General features: G+C 41.1%; 1 protein-coding gene across 4 annotated transcripts in view; it reads left to right on the top strand.

Annotated features, from left to right (window-relative positions):
- The window catches only part of LOC101161092 (protein Dok-7), a 42,673-nt gene extending 24,886 nt beyond the window's left edge, over positions 1 to 17,787 (top strand). The window contains exons 7-13 of one of the 4 annotated variants that reach the window (XM_023966184.1): positions 1,527 to 2,287; positions 3,479 to 3,530; positions 3,679 to 4,206; positions 6,089 to 6,177; positions 7,504 to 7,573; positions 13,330 to 13,509; positions 16,183 to 17,787. In XM_023966184.1, coding sequence (XP_023821952.1) covers positions 1,527 to 2,287; positions 3,479 to 3,530; positions 3,679 to 4,206; positions 6,089 to 6,177; positions 7,504 to 7,573; positions 13,330 to 13,509; positions 16,183 to 16,319 — 1,817 coding nt within the window. In that variant the 3' untranslated portion in view covers positions 16,320 to 17,787. Of the gene's footprint in view, positions 1 to 1,523; positions 2,288 to 3,478; positions 3,531 to 3,678; positions 4,207 to 6,088; positions 6,178 to 7,503; positions 7,574 to 8,906; positions 10,196 to 13,329; positions 13,510 to 16,182 lie in introns of those variants that run through there. The other 3 variants (XM_023966183.1, XM_023966185.1, XM_023966186.1) reach the window with 3 other exon arrangements.
- The last annotated feature ends 1,212 nt before the right edge of the window (positions 17,788 to 18,999 follow it).

Genomic DNA, 18,999 nt, shown 5'->3' on the forward strand with positions numbered 1-18,999 from the left:
AGGTTTGCAACAATATGAAAACAACATATAAGGGTAAAATAAGTAGGTGAGACTTAGGTGCATCGGATGGATTTTTCATTTTTTCAGCCCCCCTGGACCCGGATGCAGAGCGCAAGAGGGCGTCAATACTGTTCAAGTCATAAGTGTGCTCTTGTTGCGCGCTGACTGCACGCTCTTTGTGTTAGACTGTTAAAATGTAAGAAATTAGACAATCTGGGCATAGTTTGTTTGGGTCTCCTGTCCTGTGGACACTAACATTCCACCTGCACACCTCATGTCAGTAAGGGCATCGAATGACTGCATCATCTGTACATCACAAGTGCATATAACTTATAATATCCTTACAAATGCTTAACGATACACTTAAGACACGCACGACAATCGTATGTAGCATTTTCATTACGTCCCCTAATAATAATAATAATAATGGATTGGATTTATCTGCGCTTTTCCAGACGCTCAATGCGTTTACAATGTAACTCCATTATTCATTCACTCCTCATTCATTACTTGGTGATGGTAAACTACTGATGTAGCCACAGCTGCCCTGGCGTGGCTGCCAGTACGCGCCTACGGCCACATCACCGGGACAGTCATATGCATTCACACATGGAGAAACGCTGGAGGCAGGGAGAGTGAGGTAGTCTGACTAGGGGAAGGGGGATCAAACTGCTAACCCTTCGATCATTGGCCGACCCACTCAACCGCCTGAGCCACTGCCGCACAAGCTCATGGAACTGCAAGATACACCTGTGCTTCCATTAAGATGGAGGCCCTCTTTCTATAAACTACCACTGGTCTGGGCACGAACCAAAAACCAGCAGCACCCGTATGGGTCAACCCCCATGAGGGTGCATGTGGCAAAGGCTACATTCACACCAGGCTCGGACACACGACAACTTCCAATGAAAAGGTTGTGTAAAGACGCATAAATGCACGTTTCAAACCTCTGTCATTCAAGCATTGCTACGCAAGTTTCTATCACCTTTTTCGGGCTCTACATAGAAGATCCACGCCCATTGAATGCGTATTGAAAGTCAAACCAGGTCATTCTTTGACCAATCAGGGACTCCGATTTGGTAGTGACGTGTGGACGGCGTCCCTTTTATTTTTCGAAAGTGTCAACTGTTTAAAAATTAATCAATGAACAATTGCACTTTGAAAGGCAGCGGGAGGAGCAATATGTTGGCAGTCTGATAGGCTAGTAAAACAAATGAGGCTTTTTGGTAAATGGTAAATGGCGTATACTTATATAGCGCCTTTCTTCCTACAAGGACAAAGCGCTTTACAGTCACAGACCCATTCACCCAGTCACACACACATTCACACACTGGTGGCGGCTCCGCTGCCAAACACAGGCGCCTGCCTACCACCAGAGGCAAGGTGGGGTTCAGTGTCTTGCCCAAGGACACTTTGACTCATGGGCGTGCAAGGCGGGAATCGAACCTGCAATCTTACGATCATGGGTCGGCCGCCCTACCGCCGCGTTTCAAAAGAGCTATAATCATTTTCTGTTTTGTCAGCAGTCTCGTCTGCCGGAGGAGATGACCGCAGCATATCGGGCTCTTCCGACACTTCAGATAACAGCCAGTCAGACTGCAGCGGTGGCAGCCGGCTGGCGATTTGGAGCGAGCCCGCGTCCAACCCACCTGGAAGTGTCAGCCGCCTGAGCAACAGAGCGCCCCCCCCGATGGGCGAGAAGCTCTCTGCCGTCCACGGAGGCGGCGCCCGCCCCGCAGCCACGTCCCAGCGGCAGCTTCAGGAGATCGGCCGTCAGAGTTCCTCCGACAGCGGAATCGCAACTGGGAGCCACTCCTCATACTCGGGCAGTTTCTCATCATACACAGGTAGTCTGGATATCAACTCTGGAGAGGACTTTGGGTCTGTATTCAGCTTGCCCCCCCACATAGCCCAGGATCTGTGTCGATGCAGCTGCCCCGGCGCTCCTGGACACAGGTACCAGGTTCCGACCTCGCTGCTGTGTCTTTACGACAGTCCTAGGAGTCTTTTACAGGAAAGCATGGAACAGGAGCCTTCCACCTCAACCAAAGACACTCCTGCCTCTTCTGGCCTCGTGACAGAGTCAGCAAAAGGAGATAAAACGACCTCTGAGGATCACTCAGAAACTTCTGAGACACTATCAGTCAGTGAACACTGTCAGGGCCTCACAGAGGAGGAGGAGAAAACCAGATTAGCGCCCTCTAGTGACTCCTTTCATTCCTGTGCTTCTCTCCTATTGGAGCCCAAAACCATTGTGATCATCTGCTCGGTGTGTGGTGGATTCAAGGTAAGCGAGGCAACGTCAACATTTTTTTTTCATTTGTCTGAGCTTTAATAAACTCTGAGATGAAGCCGTCAGCTTTTCAAAGTCAATTTGCTTTTTGGATAGCTCTGCTGTCAGGCGGCAGCAGCAGCCTGTGTACACAGGCTTTATCAGGAGTGTATCATCTGCTCGGCAGCTCGCTGTCAAAGTGACCTTCGTGGTATCGCGCAGGCTTCAAGCGATGAAAGTGTGTTTGGTGGTAGAACAACCAACAATCCCACAATCCATCTGTCCAACAAGTCAGCTTAGCAACCGATTCGCTTTGACACCCTCTCTGAAAGGAGCTGCTTCACACTTTGTAAGCTGTAAACGACTGCTGATCTCCTGCTCGCCGCGACTTTCCTCACAAATATTTTAGAGTTGTTTATATGGACTGTTTTTGCTGAATTCTATGGCACCTTAAAAAAACAAAAGACTTGTCAGACTCTTGTGGGGTTTCCTTTAAAAATTAATTGCAGCAGATGGCTGATCTCCACTTTGTAAACTAAACCAATTTGACAAAAATGTGTTTTTGAATTTAAAGCACTGGAAAACCCTGATAGGAGTTTTTTCTAACTGAGAATGAGGGTCTAAGGGCAGGGATGCCCAGTTTAGCTTAGTCTGTTTATTTTGGTTTAACAATTACGATATCATGACTGATTTTATGTTCTTATACAATCACTGCTTTGAAGCCCTTTGAGATGACTATGTTTTAATATTGGGCTATTTAAATAAAATTGAATTGAATTAATGAAAAAAATGATTCTTTACAAAATAACAAGATTTACTTTTTTTCCCAAAAAAACACTTTTGTGGGTTATTGTCTATCCAACTCTGAGTTTTACTCTCTTATTTCTTTGTTGCATTTTACTCTCTGATGAGGAAAAAAAGTGTTTACTTTGATTTCTCAGCACATAGCTTACATCTGCGGTGCTGAAGTTTGAGTTGTGTTCAATTTCTGCAGGAGAGTAAATTTGTAACGACAATGACAAAGTTGGACTTCCAATCCCATCCTAAGGACTCTTGGTCTGGCTCCATGGTGCTCCTCGAAGGGGCTAAATTCCTCTGTCTTTATCCAATGCTTGCTTGTTAATGTTGGCTCTATTAAGGGAGATTTAGCTTCACTTTCTTAATGACGTTTCCTTTCTTTTGTTTTTTCTTTCCCTCTTTTCACAGATGGGCCCCCCACACCCTCACTCAGGTTCTTCCTCAGTGCCAGTCATACCAGGTAAGAGTGGTCTTCCCAAACTCCTGTTGCATCCTTGCATGGATTTTTCTGTTGCATGCATGAACTCAAGAACTGATGCATGCTGGGAAAAAAGAGGAAGAAAAACTTTGACTAAGCAGCCGCGGACGACTCACATATACTGTTTCAGTGAAGGGAAGTTGGCAGGAGTCACGGGCCTCTCCTGGCTCTGGAAGCGTCCGCAGCACAGAGCCGGCAAACTCCAGAACGGGCGTCGAGTCGTCGCTGCCAAAGAAAGCTGGGAAATTAGTCAGTCTTTTAACAGATTTGCTCAGATTTCCAAGAGCGGACAAGCCTCCTGTGGCAGAAGGGCACAGATTGACCCCGTATGAGTCAATGAGCCCCGCTTTGGGAAATCAGCTCCGTTTGGCAGCAGTTGGACCATTACAGGAGTCACGGCAAGAAGAGAGAGCGGCCATTTATGAAAACTGCTTTAAGTGTCAGGTAGTGCACTGCCACCCTCTGCCTCGCGCTCTGCCTGCTAAAACGTACAGCGACAGACACTTTTTGGCTTCGCAAACCTTCCCAAACGGGTTAAATGGGAGGACGAGCCAAGAGGAGGACAGTGCTGATGAGGAGGAGCTGCTCTACGAGGTTCCCAGAGATGTAGCGAAGCAGCGCTGGTGTGAGGAGAAGAGTCAAACGGCGACCAGCGAAGGTAAGAGACTGCACAACTTCAGGTCAAACCCCTGGTGCCTGGTCCTCTCAAGCGGATCTCCTTTTCTTCATCCGTTCCTTTCTGTGCTTCTTCTATCGTCTCTCAATGACATCTTTCCATTTCTTGATCTTTTAACTACAACTGAAATAAATGGGAAGGGAAGTTAAGGCAAAGAAAACTTCCACTTTTCAAAAAGCCCTACCTTATTTTCTGGAGTAAAAGTCGCACCGGAGCCAGAAAATGCAAACTAAACAGGAAAAAAACATAGATACTGTGTATAGGTCGCTCTGGAGTATATGTCACACTTTTAGGAGAAAAATACAACACTACAAAAAAAATCTGCCAAATCCGGCATAATGCTGGCTTCACTCCGAATGCGTCAAATTTTCATCCACTGGCCCTTTTTCCTCAAATTCATTGCTCAATGTTTTTCTAAAAATGCCCAGACACTTCCGTCACGTGTTGGAGAAGCTACCGTCAGGTTTCTAGCCTCCTCGCTACATGGAAGCATCGACTGTTCATCTCATTTTCAATAAACAGAAGACACAGATGACGTTGAGAGTTTAGGTTTATTTCTTTTGAAGAGCTCCACAAAAGCATCGCTAAACACGTCTCCATGTCTGGGTTCAGGAATCCAATCAGTCCTTTTATTTTTATTTGTTTTTCATGGCGATCTTTACCATCTGCTGTAGAGACTGCATCTGAAGGACGCTGCTTTCAGCGGTTCTTCCATCCGTCTATAAGCCAGTTTGATGACTTGCTGTCTACAGGAAGGAAAAATAAAAACAAGAACAATAATGTCTCAGTGCAAATAAGAAAAATATAAAGTTCAGGAGGGGACAGATCTGATATTCCTCCATGTTTGTTTTGGACGCTTCTTCTTCTTCTGCGTCGATGTTGGTAGCAAATAGTAAATGTGAAGGTGATCTGTTTTCTCTCATTCTCTGTCTTGCAGCTCTGTATTAAAAATTGAAAATGTTTTGACAGTATTTCTCACTAAAAGCACTATTAAGCTTTTATTATAATTATGAATTTTGTTAAACCTTATCTCTATATATTGTTCTATTAGGGCTGCACGATATGAGCAAATCTTGCGATAAAACAACCACAAACATAATTACCATTTCACTGCTACAGTTTAAAAATTATACTCCAAATGACCCTCGTCGACGTAGGAGGCAAACATCTAACATAAAAGAGCTTATCTGATTGGTCAACAACGTGAAGGAGTTCCTCCAATTGGTCCAATGCATAAATTGCATTGGACCATAAACATAAATAAATGTATTTGATTTGTTAAATACTTTAAACTGCCATAAAATTGTTTTAGCACATTTAAGGTAACCATTTATTGCAATTTTTGCGAGCTTTTGCGATATGGATATTCCACAGGTTAAATTTGCGGTATATTGTGCAGGCCTATGTCCTATCAAGGCCCAGTTTTCATAAAAATACTGCTTCTATTGGTAGGAAGCTAAAGGTGTGGCACTTAAGTTACATTTTTTACGCGTTTACCTTTACTGTGGGAAAAATGAAACATTTTCAACGCCAAGGATTAACATTCTGCAAGTTTTATTGGTTTGAACAGACTCAGACTGACTTGGGTTGACTTAGATGACACAGGGTGACCGAAAGCATCCCAAAGGTTAACTCCATGGTGAATTGCTGTCCCGGCACGTCTGGTTTGCTTCCTGCAACTTGCATGTCAAATTTGAAAACCAATTTTATTGTTGTTTGTTTTAGCCAAAGGTATTAAGTGTTAATCGCCAATCTATTGACCCTACTACCCATTTTTTTACTACAAGAAAGAAAATATTTTTTTGAATGCTGTGGCATCTTTAAAGAGCTTCTATTGTATTGAATCTGTCTCATCTTCTACTAGACAAAAAGCTTAACGGCAAAGAGCAAAGACGCAGAACCGATCCTGCTTATGAGATCATGGAGAGCCGCATGGCAGAGAGGAGCTCAGAGGTAGGTCCCTCTGAACACGTTCCTTCTGTCTGAAGATATTTGATATCAGATGACAGATCTGAAGCTGAACGTTAGATTTTACCCTTTTTTTATGCCATGTGTAGAGCTCAAAATATTTGAAAAGGTCGGGTAAATCCAATACAGTAAACCCTTGTTTTTCACGGGGGTTACGTTCCAAAAAGAACCCGTGATAGGTAAAATCCATGAAGTAGAAACCTTTATTTTTTCTTACAATTAATATACAATTAAATCCTCTATTATACATTGAAAAGAAAGAACAGACTATTTTACAGGCTCAAGCATTTGTTTCACAAATAAAGGTACTTTATTTTTTTCAACTTAGAAACGTTTTTTTTTCAACAAATATCTTCTGTACTGTACTGTCAAATAATAATTTTAATTATCAATGTGAACAGAATACTTCAAATTGCGGAGATTAGCCCCGCCCACCGCGACCCGAGTACCGTACTTGGATTAAACGGGAGAAAATTTAAAATGATTATAAAAAAAAATACAAAGTACAGTGGGACAAATGGTGAGTCAGGTGTATTTACTGCTCTACAGACTGAGCCGCTGCATCCTGACTCCACTCTGCAGTGTTTTCTTTTTCTGAAGCCCGCGGTGCAGCTGTGTTTGTTTGGGAGAAGAACATAGTGATAGGCAGTTGTTGTCGTCGCTCTTTTTTCTGTGGGTTTTAGAGAAACTCGAAATTGCAAGAGAATTTGCACGTACGTAATGTTAATTTGGCAAGCTGTATTACGTACGTGTACATATTAAACTGCAACGTTATTGAGGCACAGGTAGAGAAGAAGCGGAGTGACTTTTTAGCCAATCAGAATGCAGAACACAATGCACCATGCAAATCCATGAAGTAGCGAAACCGTGAAAAGTAAACCGCGTAATAGACAGGGATCACTGTAAAGGTATTTTTTGTTGTTTTTTGATTAAAATTAAAGCTGCAAATTAAACAATAAAGCCCAATAATGATGTAATGGTTTAGTTCTTGGCTCATCCATACGTGAATGTGGTTCCATCACGGTATGCGTGCAGCTCATTGGGGCTGAAATCAATACGACTCGGAGATTTTACACCCCAGTTGCTGTTGGGAATCAGAGATTATGCGAAAGAAACAGTTGTCCTCCTTTAATGAAGACGTATGGAGACAGCTTTCCTACATGTGAGATGCAGCCCTCAGAGCTCTATAAATACTGTGCGCACTGAGCTGTTGACTCCATCCCTAAGTTGTGTAATAAACGGACGCTCTGATTATGGGCACTCAGTGCAAATTGTAATCAACTGCACCCACTATATGTGTGTGCGTTTCAGGCAGAAGAGAAAAGCAAGTACGAGTTAATGGGCAGCTATAGCCACAAGAGGTTTCTCCAAGAGGCTGACGGTAAGTCACTGTCATCATAATCAACACCACAGGTTGCTTTAGGGTTTTTCCATCATATGCACATTGTCTTCTTAGACGGTACATAAACAGTTACTTCAGCAAGTCACACTTTTGAAATTCAGGGTCAACCGATAAATCGTCCGACATTTGCTATTTTGGCGTGTATCAGTGTGTTTCTATTCTTTCTACTACCGTAACTCTTTAACTGATTACACAATTCATGTCATTCCAACGGACTCTGAAGTGCCGTTATGCAGCACTTCACGTTAGCGATGTGTTACATCACTGCTACGTTGATGTGAGATCAGCTGATACACATTGATCAGACACGGGTTGAAGAGTCTGTCAAACAGCTTTTGTTATTAACAACATCTCTGATGTTAAAATCCCAATCCCATCATCTTTTTTGGCTATAAAAGTCTTCCTGCTGCTCTTTTAATTATGATGGTGCCGTTTTTAGCTGAAATCAAAAAAACTTTTTCCAGGATCAGGAGAGCAGCAGGAGTTCATCAGAAATTCCCATCTAAGTTGTGGGCAGGACTGTTCACTCGAGACGATTTCTTTGTTTTATTTGATTTATTTAAACATGAGGATAAGCCCCCCCAAGTTGCAACATCTCGTTTTCAAGGGGCTCCTGTACAGCAGACATTTACTAAAGTAGATGAGAAGCAAAAGGAAAAACAAGCGAAAAAGGCAACACAATCAAGCTCACAGGATGCAGACACTCACTCACAAACGCACAACTCTCCGTATTCCCTACTCTGCTAAATGACATTTCAGAAAATAGGATTTAAAGTTTAAAGGTAAAAAAAGAATACAGGTAAAAAATAAAAATAGGAGTCATCATCTGAGGGGGAAAATAATAATAGTAATAGCAAAAATAAGAAGCAAGTAATATATAACAAAAGTAACATTAGAAACCACAAATTAAAATAATAATACAATTTAAGAAACAAATGGCAAATTTTATTGAAATGAATAAAGAATGATTTTAAATGATGAGAGCTTTGAGAAAGAAAGAAGAAAACTGTTCCAGTTGCTAGGTGCCTTAACACAAAATGCTTTTTTCCCAGCCTGCTTTTTTATCTAGGAACAGAAAACTGTAGTCTGTGGTCTAGATGACTATAGAGAACGTAGTACTGTTTGCAATAAAAAAGGGAGTAACACATTTCAAATAAAATTGTAGCCAGTGAACCTTGTCTTCTGTTTGATGGCGTGAGCAACCACGGCGTTAATAATAATAAAATAATAATAATGGATTGGATTTATCTGCGCTTTTCCAGACGCTCAAAGCGCTTACAGTGTCTCCATTATTCATTCACTCCTCATTCAGACTTGGTGATGGTTGATACAGCTGTAGCCACAGCTGCTCTGGGGCAGACGGCCAGTTCGTACCCACGGCCCCTCTGACCATCACAGAGACATTCACACACCTGCCACACTGGAGGCAGGGAGGGGGAAGTGTCTTGCCCAAGGACACAACAACAGCTGGCTGGGGGGAGCGGGGATCGAACCGCCGACACTTTGATCATTGGACGACCTGCTCAACCGCCTGAGCCACTGCCGTTCATATGAGCAGCGTTGAGTCAAATAAGGGCAGCGAAGGACAAAACCACATAAATTGTTGTAGATGAGGGTAAACCAGCTGAATGAAGTAGCATTAAAATAAAGAAAGTCTGCATAATCTAGAATGGGAAGATGTAAGTGTGACATGTAAGTCAAAGCAAACATTTTTAGATGTTGGTTTAACTTGTTAAAGATTAGATTTCCCGTGATTGCTTTGTTTACACTCTCTCCTGCTAGCTTACAGCCCCTCACAACCCCAAGTTGACATTAGCGGTGCAACAAAAATGGCGAGCAATATCAGAAATCTCAAGGCTAAATAATTATCGTTCCTATGAATAGCCTTACTGAATTGGCTTTACCTCCAAATAATGCTGCAAAGATGGTCAAATATCTGCTGGTATTTTGAATTTCACAAACACATTGATTTAACACAGTGACAACCCTTCTTTTTTAAGCTGTGAAGTTGTAAATGTTCAGCCCCAAATGGACAAACAGAGTGCACTGACGGGTTGCAGGGATGCCGCTGAGGCGAAAGGACCGGCGTCGGGAGAAATGTGGCTACTTTAGCCCACACCCCGAACGCCCTCAGTCTAATACAGACCGACTGGAAGACTCCCAGCGCTCCCACAACATGGTACCAAATCCATTGTGGTTTCGCTGGCGATGTTTTCTGTCGCCATTCTGACTAATTTAGGTTTGAAAAATCAAACAGACAGAAGAACGGAATAATTTCTGTTTAGCACGATGTAAACTATAGCTTCATTGATCAGCTCAGATCTGCTTAAATAGATTGAACTAAAATGTACAAAATAAAATCCTTGAGTTTGAAAATGACTCCACCAGTGTTGAACTTTAAACATGCCTGATTTGATCAGACCAACATGCCAATATGAACCTATTTCAACTAGACAGCTATTGATGCTGGAGAATCTGATCGGATCTACTTTTAATTGCAGGGCTTGTCTTTAAGTCTTTATTTAAAGACTGTCGAAATGGGTGTTTCTTTGTTTTTTAAACATGATTGTGTCATTTTTTCTGATGTTGGAGGACATATACTATGGAGTCCTATACTGTTCATAATTAAATAAATAAATATTTAATTCAATAAATAAATATGAAGTCATGCAAATACACAATCAACCAATAAATCTCTCATAAATATATAAAAAGATCATGAAATGGTGAAAAACCAGCACACTGATTTTAAATTAGCCATTGTATTATTCAATATATTTCATTTTGCTTTAAAAACATGTTCATTATTTTAAAACAGCATTTTAAAAATATTCATTTTAATCATGTGGAATATATTATAATTTTACGTCTTTTTTCAGAACCTCGGATTTCAAAATCAATATTTTCCAAAGTAGCTTTGTTTTTATTTAACGTTGCTGTTTTTCACAATGGTTGATTTATTTCATGAAGAGCTTTTTCAGGAGAATGGGTCTGTCTGTCAATCAAACTAGACAAGGCGGAGACACTTTTGTGATTGGCTATTCCTTTACCCAGACATGAGCAGCAGCACCCTAACTCCCCTGACTACATCGATCGAAGATGCTTCAGCAAACGTGACGGCGCAATGCACACCCCTCAACACTAGGGGGAGTGTGCACCTCAACACATCCACAGTGTTACAAGAAATTGGGCAGTTTTGGTTCTAAATTTGCGGATAAAAGTGGCTTTGGGCGAGTGTGCATAATTCAGGTGATTTTGTGGTCGGTTCGGCAATTTTCATCTTCTCATGAACATCTAGTAGTGGTCTAAGTTCGGCTGAGTGGTTGTTGGAGTTCCACTAAGCTTCTATGAACTGGAGTTCCATGAACGCACCGTGCCGCGTGTGGGAGGGGCTACCAGCTAATGTTTTTAGCCTTATAGCCACATGGAGCGGTTGCTTGTGCTTATCTCAGTAACAATGCATGGATGCACAATGTACATGGAGAGTGTTAAGATGTCAGAAACGTCATCGCAGGAAAGGTTCAACATTTTTCTTGAGAGGGAAAAATAAAACCAGAGGACCTGATTATAATCATTGTCTCATTGAAAATAGAAAAATATCATAAGGTTCAGGCCCGAGCAGGCTTGTCCCGCTTTGCACAGCTGCCTGGTCTCACTCTGTCGATCCTCCTGCGAGCCGACATATGTCACGATGTGAGCTGTGAGTGAATGGCGTAAGAATGAGGAGTGTGAAAGATGTTGACGACCGGAGCTCCTTTGGTCCACACAAACCCTCAAACTACAAAAACAGAGTCGTTCATATTTGCATCTTCTGCAGCAGACAGATAGTTTGTCTCTATTTGATCCTCTAATGTCAGCAAAGCCTCGCGGATATCCCTGAAATATGTCATCTCTCTGGCACACCGCTGAGCGGGTATCGAGGAATATGAGTCGATTTCCATGGATCAGCCAATGAGCGTTTAGATCCCGCCCACTTTCACTGATTGACAGAAAGACCCATTCTGCTGAAAAAGCTCTTCATGAAATAAATACGCCATTGTGAAAAACAGCAACATGAAATAAAAACAAAGCTACTTTGGAAAATATTCGATTTTGAAATATGAGCTTCTGAAAAAAGACAGAATTATAGTAAAATTCAACATGATTAAAAATGAATATTTTAAAATGCTGTTTTAAAATAATGAACATGTTTTTAAAGCAAAATGAAATATATTGAATAATATAATGGCTAATTTAAAATCTGTGTGCAGGTTTTTCACAATTTCAGGATCTTTTTATATATTTATGAGAGATTTATTGGTTGATTGTGTATTTGCATGGGGTCATATTTATTTATTGAATTAAATATTTATTTATTTAATTATGAACAGTATAGGACTCCATAATATACAAAGAAAATTGAGCTTAAAAATTGATTTTCTGATTATTGGTTTATTCAAATGGCTATGTGGCTAACATTTAGTGTGTGTTACTAACAAGGCTGGGAGTGAGCTTCGTCACAGTAACATTAGTTTTAATCTCTTTTTTGTTACCTGTTGCAAACAATGTTGGGAGTTATAGGTGTTGTGAGCATGCAAACGTACGTAGCTTCAAACAAATGACTAAATACTGCTAATAAAGTCTAAATAATGACTTTTCTTTAAATATTTTGTCTCGATTATTGCATCTGATAGGTCAGTGCGCCTTATGTATCACATAAATTCAAAATAAACCATTTATTGACGCTGTACCTTATAATACGACGCACAAAATATGGTCATCCCAATTAAAAGAGCAGTGGAAATACTTTTAAAATAGATCAAAAGATGACATTAAAACATTCCATAAACACACTGACGATCTTCTGTTTCTTTCACTTGGATTGCAGATCTTCACCCTCGCTCACGTTGCAACAGATGTTGACAAACTGCCTTTGAACGCCTCGCAGTACTAAATCACCTTACCTGGAAAGCAGTTGACTCAAAGTTTGGGTTCTGAAGGTGTTTTCTCTCAGAGCGTATGCTGTTTTGTAATGGGAGCCATTACAGGAGGGGGAGGTTACTCTGTCATCTGTCAGTGAGACGTTGCCAAAGGCTTTACCCACTGAGAGACTGTGCTGGCGTCTAATGGCCTCTCGCTGGCTGGGAGAGCTTTTCCTTGTGGTTGATGCTTTTCAGGTTTGGCCTGCTGTCACTCTTTTTGGAAAAAAAAGGCTTCCGTCCTCTTTCTTCTTCATGAATCTTTACTTACTAGATCTTTTCAGAGAATCAGAAATCATGACGATTCTGGGGATTGAGCCCAGGACATCATAGATGAAAAACCTGCTAGTTATGATCTTCTATTTTGGTTGTAGCTGTTCAAAGTGATCTTAAAGTAGGGTTGGAGGTACTGTGCTATCCAGATGATAAGAAAAAGAGGTCAAACTGAAAAAACAAACGGTAAAGAAATGAGTGACAACTACAGATGATGTCATTCTAAGAATGTACTATAGAAATGATGGTAGCAGCTGTGAGTTTCTGGCTGTTTTCTTTTTTAAAAAAGGGCTTGCCTAGCAGCATAAATTCATACTTTAATGCTATGATACTGTAATATTGAGGCTTTGACATTTGTAAATTAGACTTCAGGAGTAAATGGCAAAGGAAGCCCTGCAAAGGCATACTCGATGTAATGTAAAAAAAAAAAAAAAGAAGCAAAAAACAAGCATGCAGACCATCATTTCACTTCCATCATTCCAGTTTCCTCTTGTTTTTCTCCAGAAGCAAGCTTCGTTTTCTCCCCGGAGGCTCCGTTTCCCGAAAGAGCTCAGAGCGACGGTGCAACGTATGTAAATATCCCTGTCAGCCCCACGTCCAAGAAGCAGCTGAACTACATGGAGCTGGAGCTGCAGGAGCCGGGGCACGGGGGGAGAGGGGCAGCCGGGCATCTGCCGGTTCAGAGTAAGGATGGATGAGGATTTTCCTTCCACTTCCCATACTAAAAGTCGTCTATTGGTAGACGCCTACGTGTGTGAAATGTGTTCTCTGCATTTGACCCATCCCCCCGAGGAGAGGTGAGCTGCAGACAGGAACCAGTTGGTGGTTAAACCCCTGAGCCCCCCCTTAATGCTGTGTGTCAAGCAGGGAGGCATTGGGTCCCATTTTTAGTCTTTGGTTTGACTCGGTCATGGATCTGTGTACTGAATTTGATTCAAATCAGATAGAATGTGGTGTACCACAAGGCCTACTCTCAGGACACTACAATTTATCTGAAACCTCAAAGATATTGCTGCTGCATCCAGGATTCGACTTTTTTCTACTGCAGTGGAAATATAACACAAGTGCTTTTGGAAAAAAATGTAAGAAAAAGGCGGCATAAAATAAAAGTTTTTGACTCTGTGCTCCTTTTAATTCAGTTTCTTCCTATTTTTTTTTTGGGAAACAAATCCAAACTAGAGAATTAGCTGTCAGATTGACCGAGGCGTCCCTTTTTAAATGCTAACTTGGGTAATTGATAAATATGATAAAAACCGCATCAAATTTATTAACAAGAACACAGAACAGCACCTTTAATTGCATCTGGGTTAGCAGCAATGATTTATGTAAAGAGTAGCTTTTTTTAGATCAGTTCTTATACAGCCAGAGCAGAAGTCTGAATTAGATTCAATTAGTTTAGAATTACAGCCGAATGACCTCAGCGCTGCTTTCTTGTTCTAGTTTGGTTCACACAGCGCTCAAGGATTTCTTTTTTTTCTTCTTTCTGCTTTTTCTGAAAAGCCGATTTTTTTAATTCATCTAATTTTATGTGCAGCCACTGCAGAGTGAAATAAAAGAACTTACCCACAATGCATCTGCATGTCATGATCAAGCAACAGTGAAAAAGTCTGCAGATCGACAATCGACCTCATTAGACGTCTAGAACTGAGAGGACGGCTTCTCGTCTGACAGCAAAGCAGCTGAGTCCTCGTCATTGGAGATGAGGCGGCGAGGTGCGGCCGCTCGATAAGCCGGCTGTTAATGGCGCTGACCCCCCCGAGAGCACGAGGAACATTCGAGCGTTGACGCGAAAGGAGGTTAATGTGGAATGTCAGCGTTACAGTTTATATGTTGGCTTATTAATCCGTCACCTGGGAGGAGGGGGTGTCAGGGCTCCCATCAACACCTCCACATCCCCGCTGCTCGTACTCTTTAAGGCAGAGGTTCTCAAAGTTCTTCTAGCAGAGGATTTGGAACTCGACATTAGACTGGGGACTAATTGTGGGGAAGAAAACTGAAAAATGTTGTTTTTAATAACTTTAATGACCAAGTGTCATTTGTACAGTTAACCAGGCCCTCCAGATGTTTTCCCAGATGCTGCCGGAGGTCGCTGTCCAGATCGTCTACTCGTCTAGTAATTGTATCATTTGACAGACTTATTTCTTCAAACTCTTTTGCTTTCAGCATACAAACGCCGCTTGCTATTGCGGGCCATTTCCAAAGCCACAACGTAGCTAGCTTCTGTCACAGCTTCACTGGATTTAGTCATTTTTGTAAACTTTTCCTGCTGTGCAGCATAGCCTCGTTGTTCATCTGATTTAGTAACCATCAATGAGGATATATTAAAGGCCACTTTGAGAACCTCCGCTTTAAGGAGAAAAGGTTGATTTCTTTGACTGATTGTCAGGAATGATCACAGGGCTGGACTCAGATGCAGAGATTTTAGTGGTTTTAATTTCTTGAACAAGCTTTAACTATGGCTCTGGAAATAACCAAACAAAGTGGCACAGGACAAAGAGAGACTGAGACTATTTAAGACATAAAGAAGGGGCAAACAGATGGAACCAATCAGGGAAAATGACACAGTGACACCTGTGGGGAACAGACAAGGGCAGGAAGGAACAAGGCCTGAAACGAGAGGAGAGTTACTGTTTCAAAATAAAACAGGAAGTGCAACACGAGACAACACAGGTGACAGCCATAGACCAGAAGTGCACAACTCAGGACAAATGACAAGACATGACACTGATTAAGTCTTCATCTGTCAGGAATTAGTAAGAGCAGAGAGCACGCAGACGTGGCGCATACTTACCATTTAGCATCGGAGATATCGTCGGCGACACCTATATAACACACAAAGCTTCCAAACTCGTTGACTTTTAACACGATCGACGTGAATCAGCAGATTCTAGCGTGGAGACGATTTCCTTTGATTGCGTAAACACTTCACTACTGTAAAGTGTCGTGTGTCAACGCACAGCTGCTTTTGTCCGCTTCAGAATCATCTGTTCAAGAGGTATGCCATGTTTACACCAAAACACGATTTGCCCGTCAGATTTGTGTCCACTGCCTCTTTTTTCGATGCTCGGCAAATTGGCTGATCAACGCTTTTCCAAAAATGTGTTCATACGTCAAAAGTTTTTAGCCTCATCACTACATGGGAGTGTTGACTGAATGTCTACAATTTGACAGATCAGGCCAAAGTTGAGTCGGTTGACATGACAACCATTCACAGATACTTGAACTCTTAAAACGCTGTGCGGTGAAGAGCGAAATATGCTGCTGCCAGACCGCCAGCCCTCTGACCGCGTCTGTACATTGGCTTGTACTTCCAACCTGATGGATTGGAGCTAAATGTTGGGACGTGTGTCTTAACAGGAAAGGGCTCCACCAAGTACGCCCAGATCGACATCACCGCCACCGAGACGGCTCACAAAGTGGGAGCGCAGCACGCCCTGGGGCGTCAGGAGGGCCTGCACACTCTGGAGCTGCGGCGAAAAGGGACGCCGCACTGACAGCAGCGGGACGGTTCTGATGAGTGGTGGCGCTATGGAGCAGGCTGACGAGTTTGTAGGAGCTGAATATTTGAGTCATGATTTCTTTTTTTCTTGTTTCAAATTGGGTTTTCCTTTGTGAGCTCAGAGATGCCATTAAATGACATTAAGCTAAGCAGAGGATGATGGACCAGAGCTGAGCGAGTTCCTAACCACAATGACTAAGAACAATGCACAGTCATGTTCTCTGACCTTCTTTCTTTGCACGCAATATGCAGATTTTTGTTTCTTTCATTGTAATGATGTTAAGTTTAATATTTAATATTCCTGAGTGACCGGGTAATTCCACATGTAGGTGCACAAAGGTGTTCCCGACTTTCCATAGGTGTTAAAGTCAGCCCTGTTTAGAGTGAAGAAAGGAAAATAAGTAAGTGTCAAAGCAGAAACAGGAATGGCTCTGAGTTAGTCAGGCCGTCACGCCGACCTTTGACGACAACAGTCAGGAAGCGATTCTGAGTTTCTCTGCCTCTAGAGAAAAAGATTTTACTTTTGGAAAGTATTTCTGAAAATGCAAAGCTGAGAAAAAGTTGGAGGTTTTGCAGTCGGAATGTCAGTTCTGTTGAGTGTGCAGCATTTTATTTTTCACCTATTTAATCTTTGACGTCATTTAACCTCTAATTTGTAACCCAATCTTAGCAAAAGTTCCATGAAATTCACTGATCACGTGTAACCCCATATTTCCCTTTTTTCCTTGTATTTCATATGAAACCACTCCCAAACAACTAGTTGTTCATACGTTTTAATTGTATTTTTAGAGCGTACACCATCAGTAACTATTACTGCAGTGGCGCCATTGTCACGTCAACAGAATCCTGCTGTTCCCGTTCAGGACAGACGGGCATCAACCACAAAAATCCGGCTAGCAACCTCATTTCTCACTGATGTTGTGGTGAATTTAAATATTTACGTTTTTTAAAGATTCATCTGTGAATAGTGCAAGAACTGCGCCTTCTAGTGTTCCAGATCACTAATTGCTGTCAAATTAACAGCTTTTAAAGATCCATGATTTTAGATCTGCCCATATGCCGGACTCTACGTAACCGAGCTCGTAAATGATTGTCACCCAAGCCAAGGAGGGACATTAATGAAGTCCAAAATAAATATATATTATTATATTAATATAATTAATTAATATAATATAAATAAATATAAATATTAATATAATGGCAGTGATTTTTTTTGTATAATTTTTGCTTTAAAGGGATTTGTTTTATGTCGGAGATTAAAATTACATGGTGGATTTTGTCGATTCATTTCTATATTTATTTTTTTATTCATAATTACAGATGAATTGGTTAAAAAGTTTTGCTGACCCCCTTTTGTGTGTTGAATGGACTCATCCGTAGCTATAAAGCTTCCAGTGTGTTGTTTTTTTTTGATGGGTTCAGGCTCCAAATCTGTTCATTGAAGAAAAAAATACAAGAAGGAACTAGAAGGAGCTGCATTTCCAGAAGAAAATGCAGGGTTGAATGCTGTATTGCTGAAAGAAAGCTAAATTTGTAAAAGAAATGGCTGAATTGAGCTGAAAGAGCTCAACATTTTAAAAGTAAAATGGTTAATATAGGTGAAAACCTGTAAAAGAGGTTAAGCACAAGAATTCCCTATGTAATTTAATGGAGCAAAATTCCTGGTAAATCCTGGAATATCTTAAAAAGTTCAATGATTTGAATGACCAAAAGTAATAACTGTAATAAGTTGAAAGAGTTGAACATTTTAAAAGTTGGTTGGAAGAAAATTTTGAAGCGTCCGAACCGGGTGTCGAACCTGGAACCTCATGAACCGTAACTTCCCAATGTATTTTAATAGGGCAAAAATTCCCGGAAAAACTGGAATATCTTAAAAAGTAAAAGGATTTGAAAAACCAAAAGTCATAGCAGGAATAAGCTGAAAGAGCTGAACATTTTAAAAGTTGAATGGTTAAAATGGGTTAAAAATTGTAGAAGGAGTTAAGCGCCAAAAAACGGCGGAAGATACTATAAGATACGATAATAATAAACTAGAAGAAGCTGCATTTCCAGAAGAAAATGCAGGGTTGAATGCTGTACTGCTGAATGAAAGCTGAATTAGCTGAAGAAATGGCTTAACTGTTCTGGAAAAACCTTGAAAAGTTAAAGGTGCAAAAGTCCTAGCAGGAATAAGATGAAAATGTTGAACATTGTAATAGTAGAATGGTTAAAATAGGTCAAAGTTTGTAGAAGGAGTTAAGCATTAAATCTGAAATTGTTAAAAAATGGCTGAACTGTTGAAAATGTAAAGATAATGCTAATATGGCTAAAAGTGCTAGCATTGGAATCAGCATTATCAACTGACTCCAAAAAACACGTTGTTTGAGAGTATCATATTGGTAAAAGCTACATGTTCTAAGTTGATAGAAAATCCACTCTTTTCAAAATGGCGGCTTTCTATTAATTTTATCTCCATAGCAACCATTTTACGTTTGGGTCGCCTGGGTATGACGAACAAATCGACGTCAGTTTCAGACAAATCGGAAAAAGTAAACCTTTGGACGTCCTTAGCAACGAAGTTTGTTTGCTCAGCACGCCCACATTCCTTATATGTCCAGATCCAGTGAATTTTAATATGTTCTGTTCCAGCCATGGATGAAGTTTATTGCAATATTTGCTTCATATTTTGTCATAAA

Source organism: Oryzias latipes, chromosome 18 (genome assembly GCF_002234675.1).
Source record: "Oryzias latipes chromosome 18, ASM223467v1".
Lineage (NCBI taxonomy): Eukaryota > Metazoa > Chordata > Actinopteri > Beloniformes > Adrianichthyidae > Oryzias > Oryzias latipes.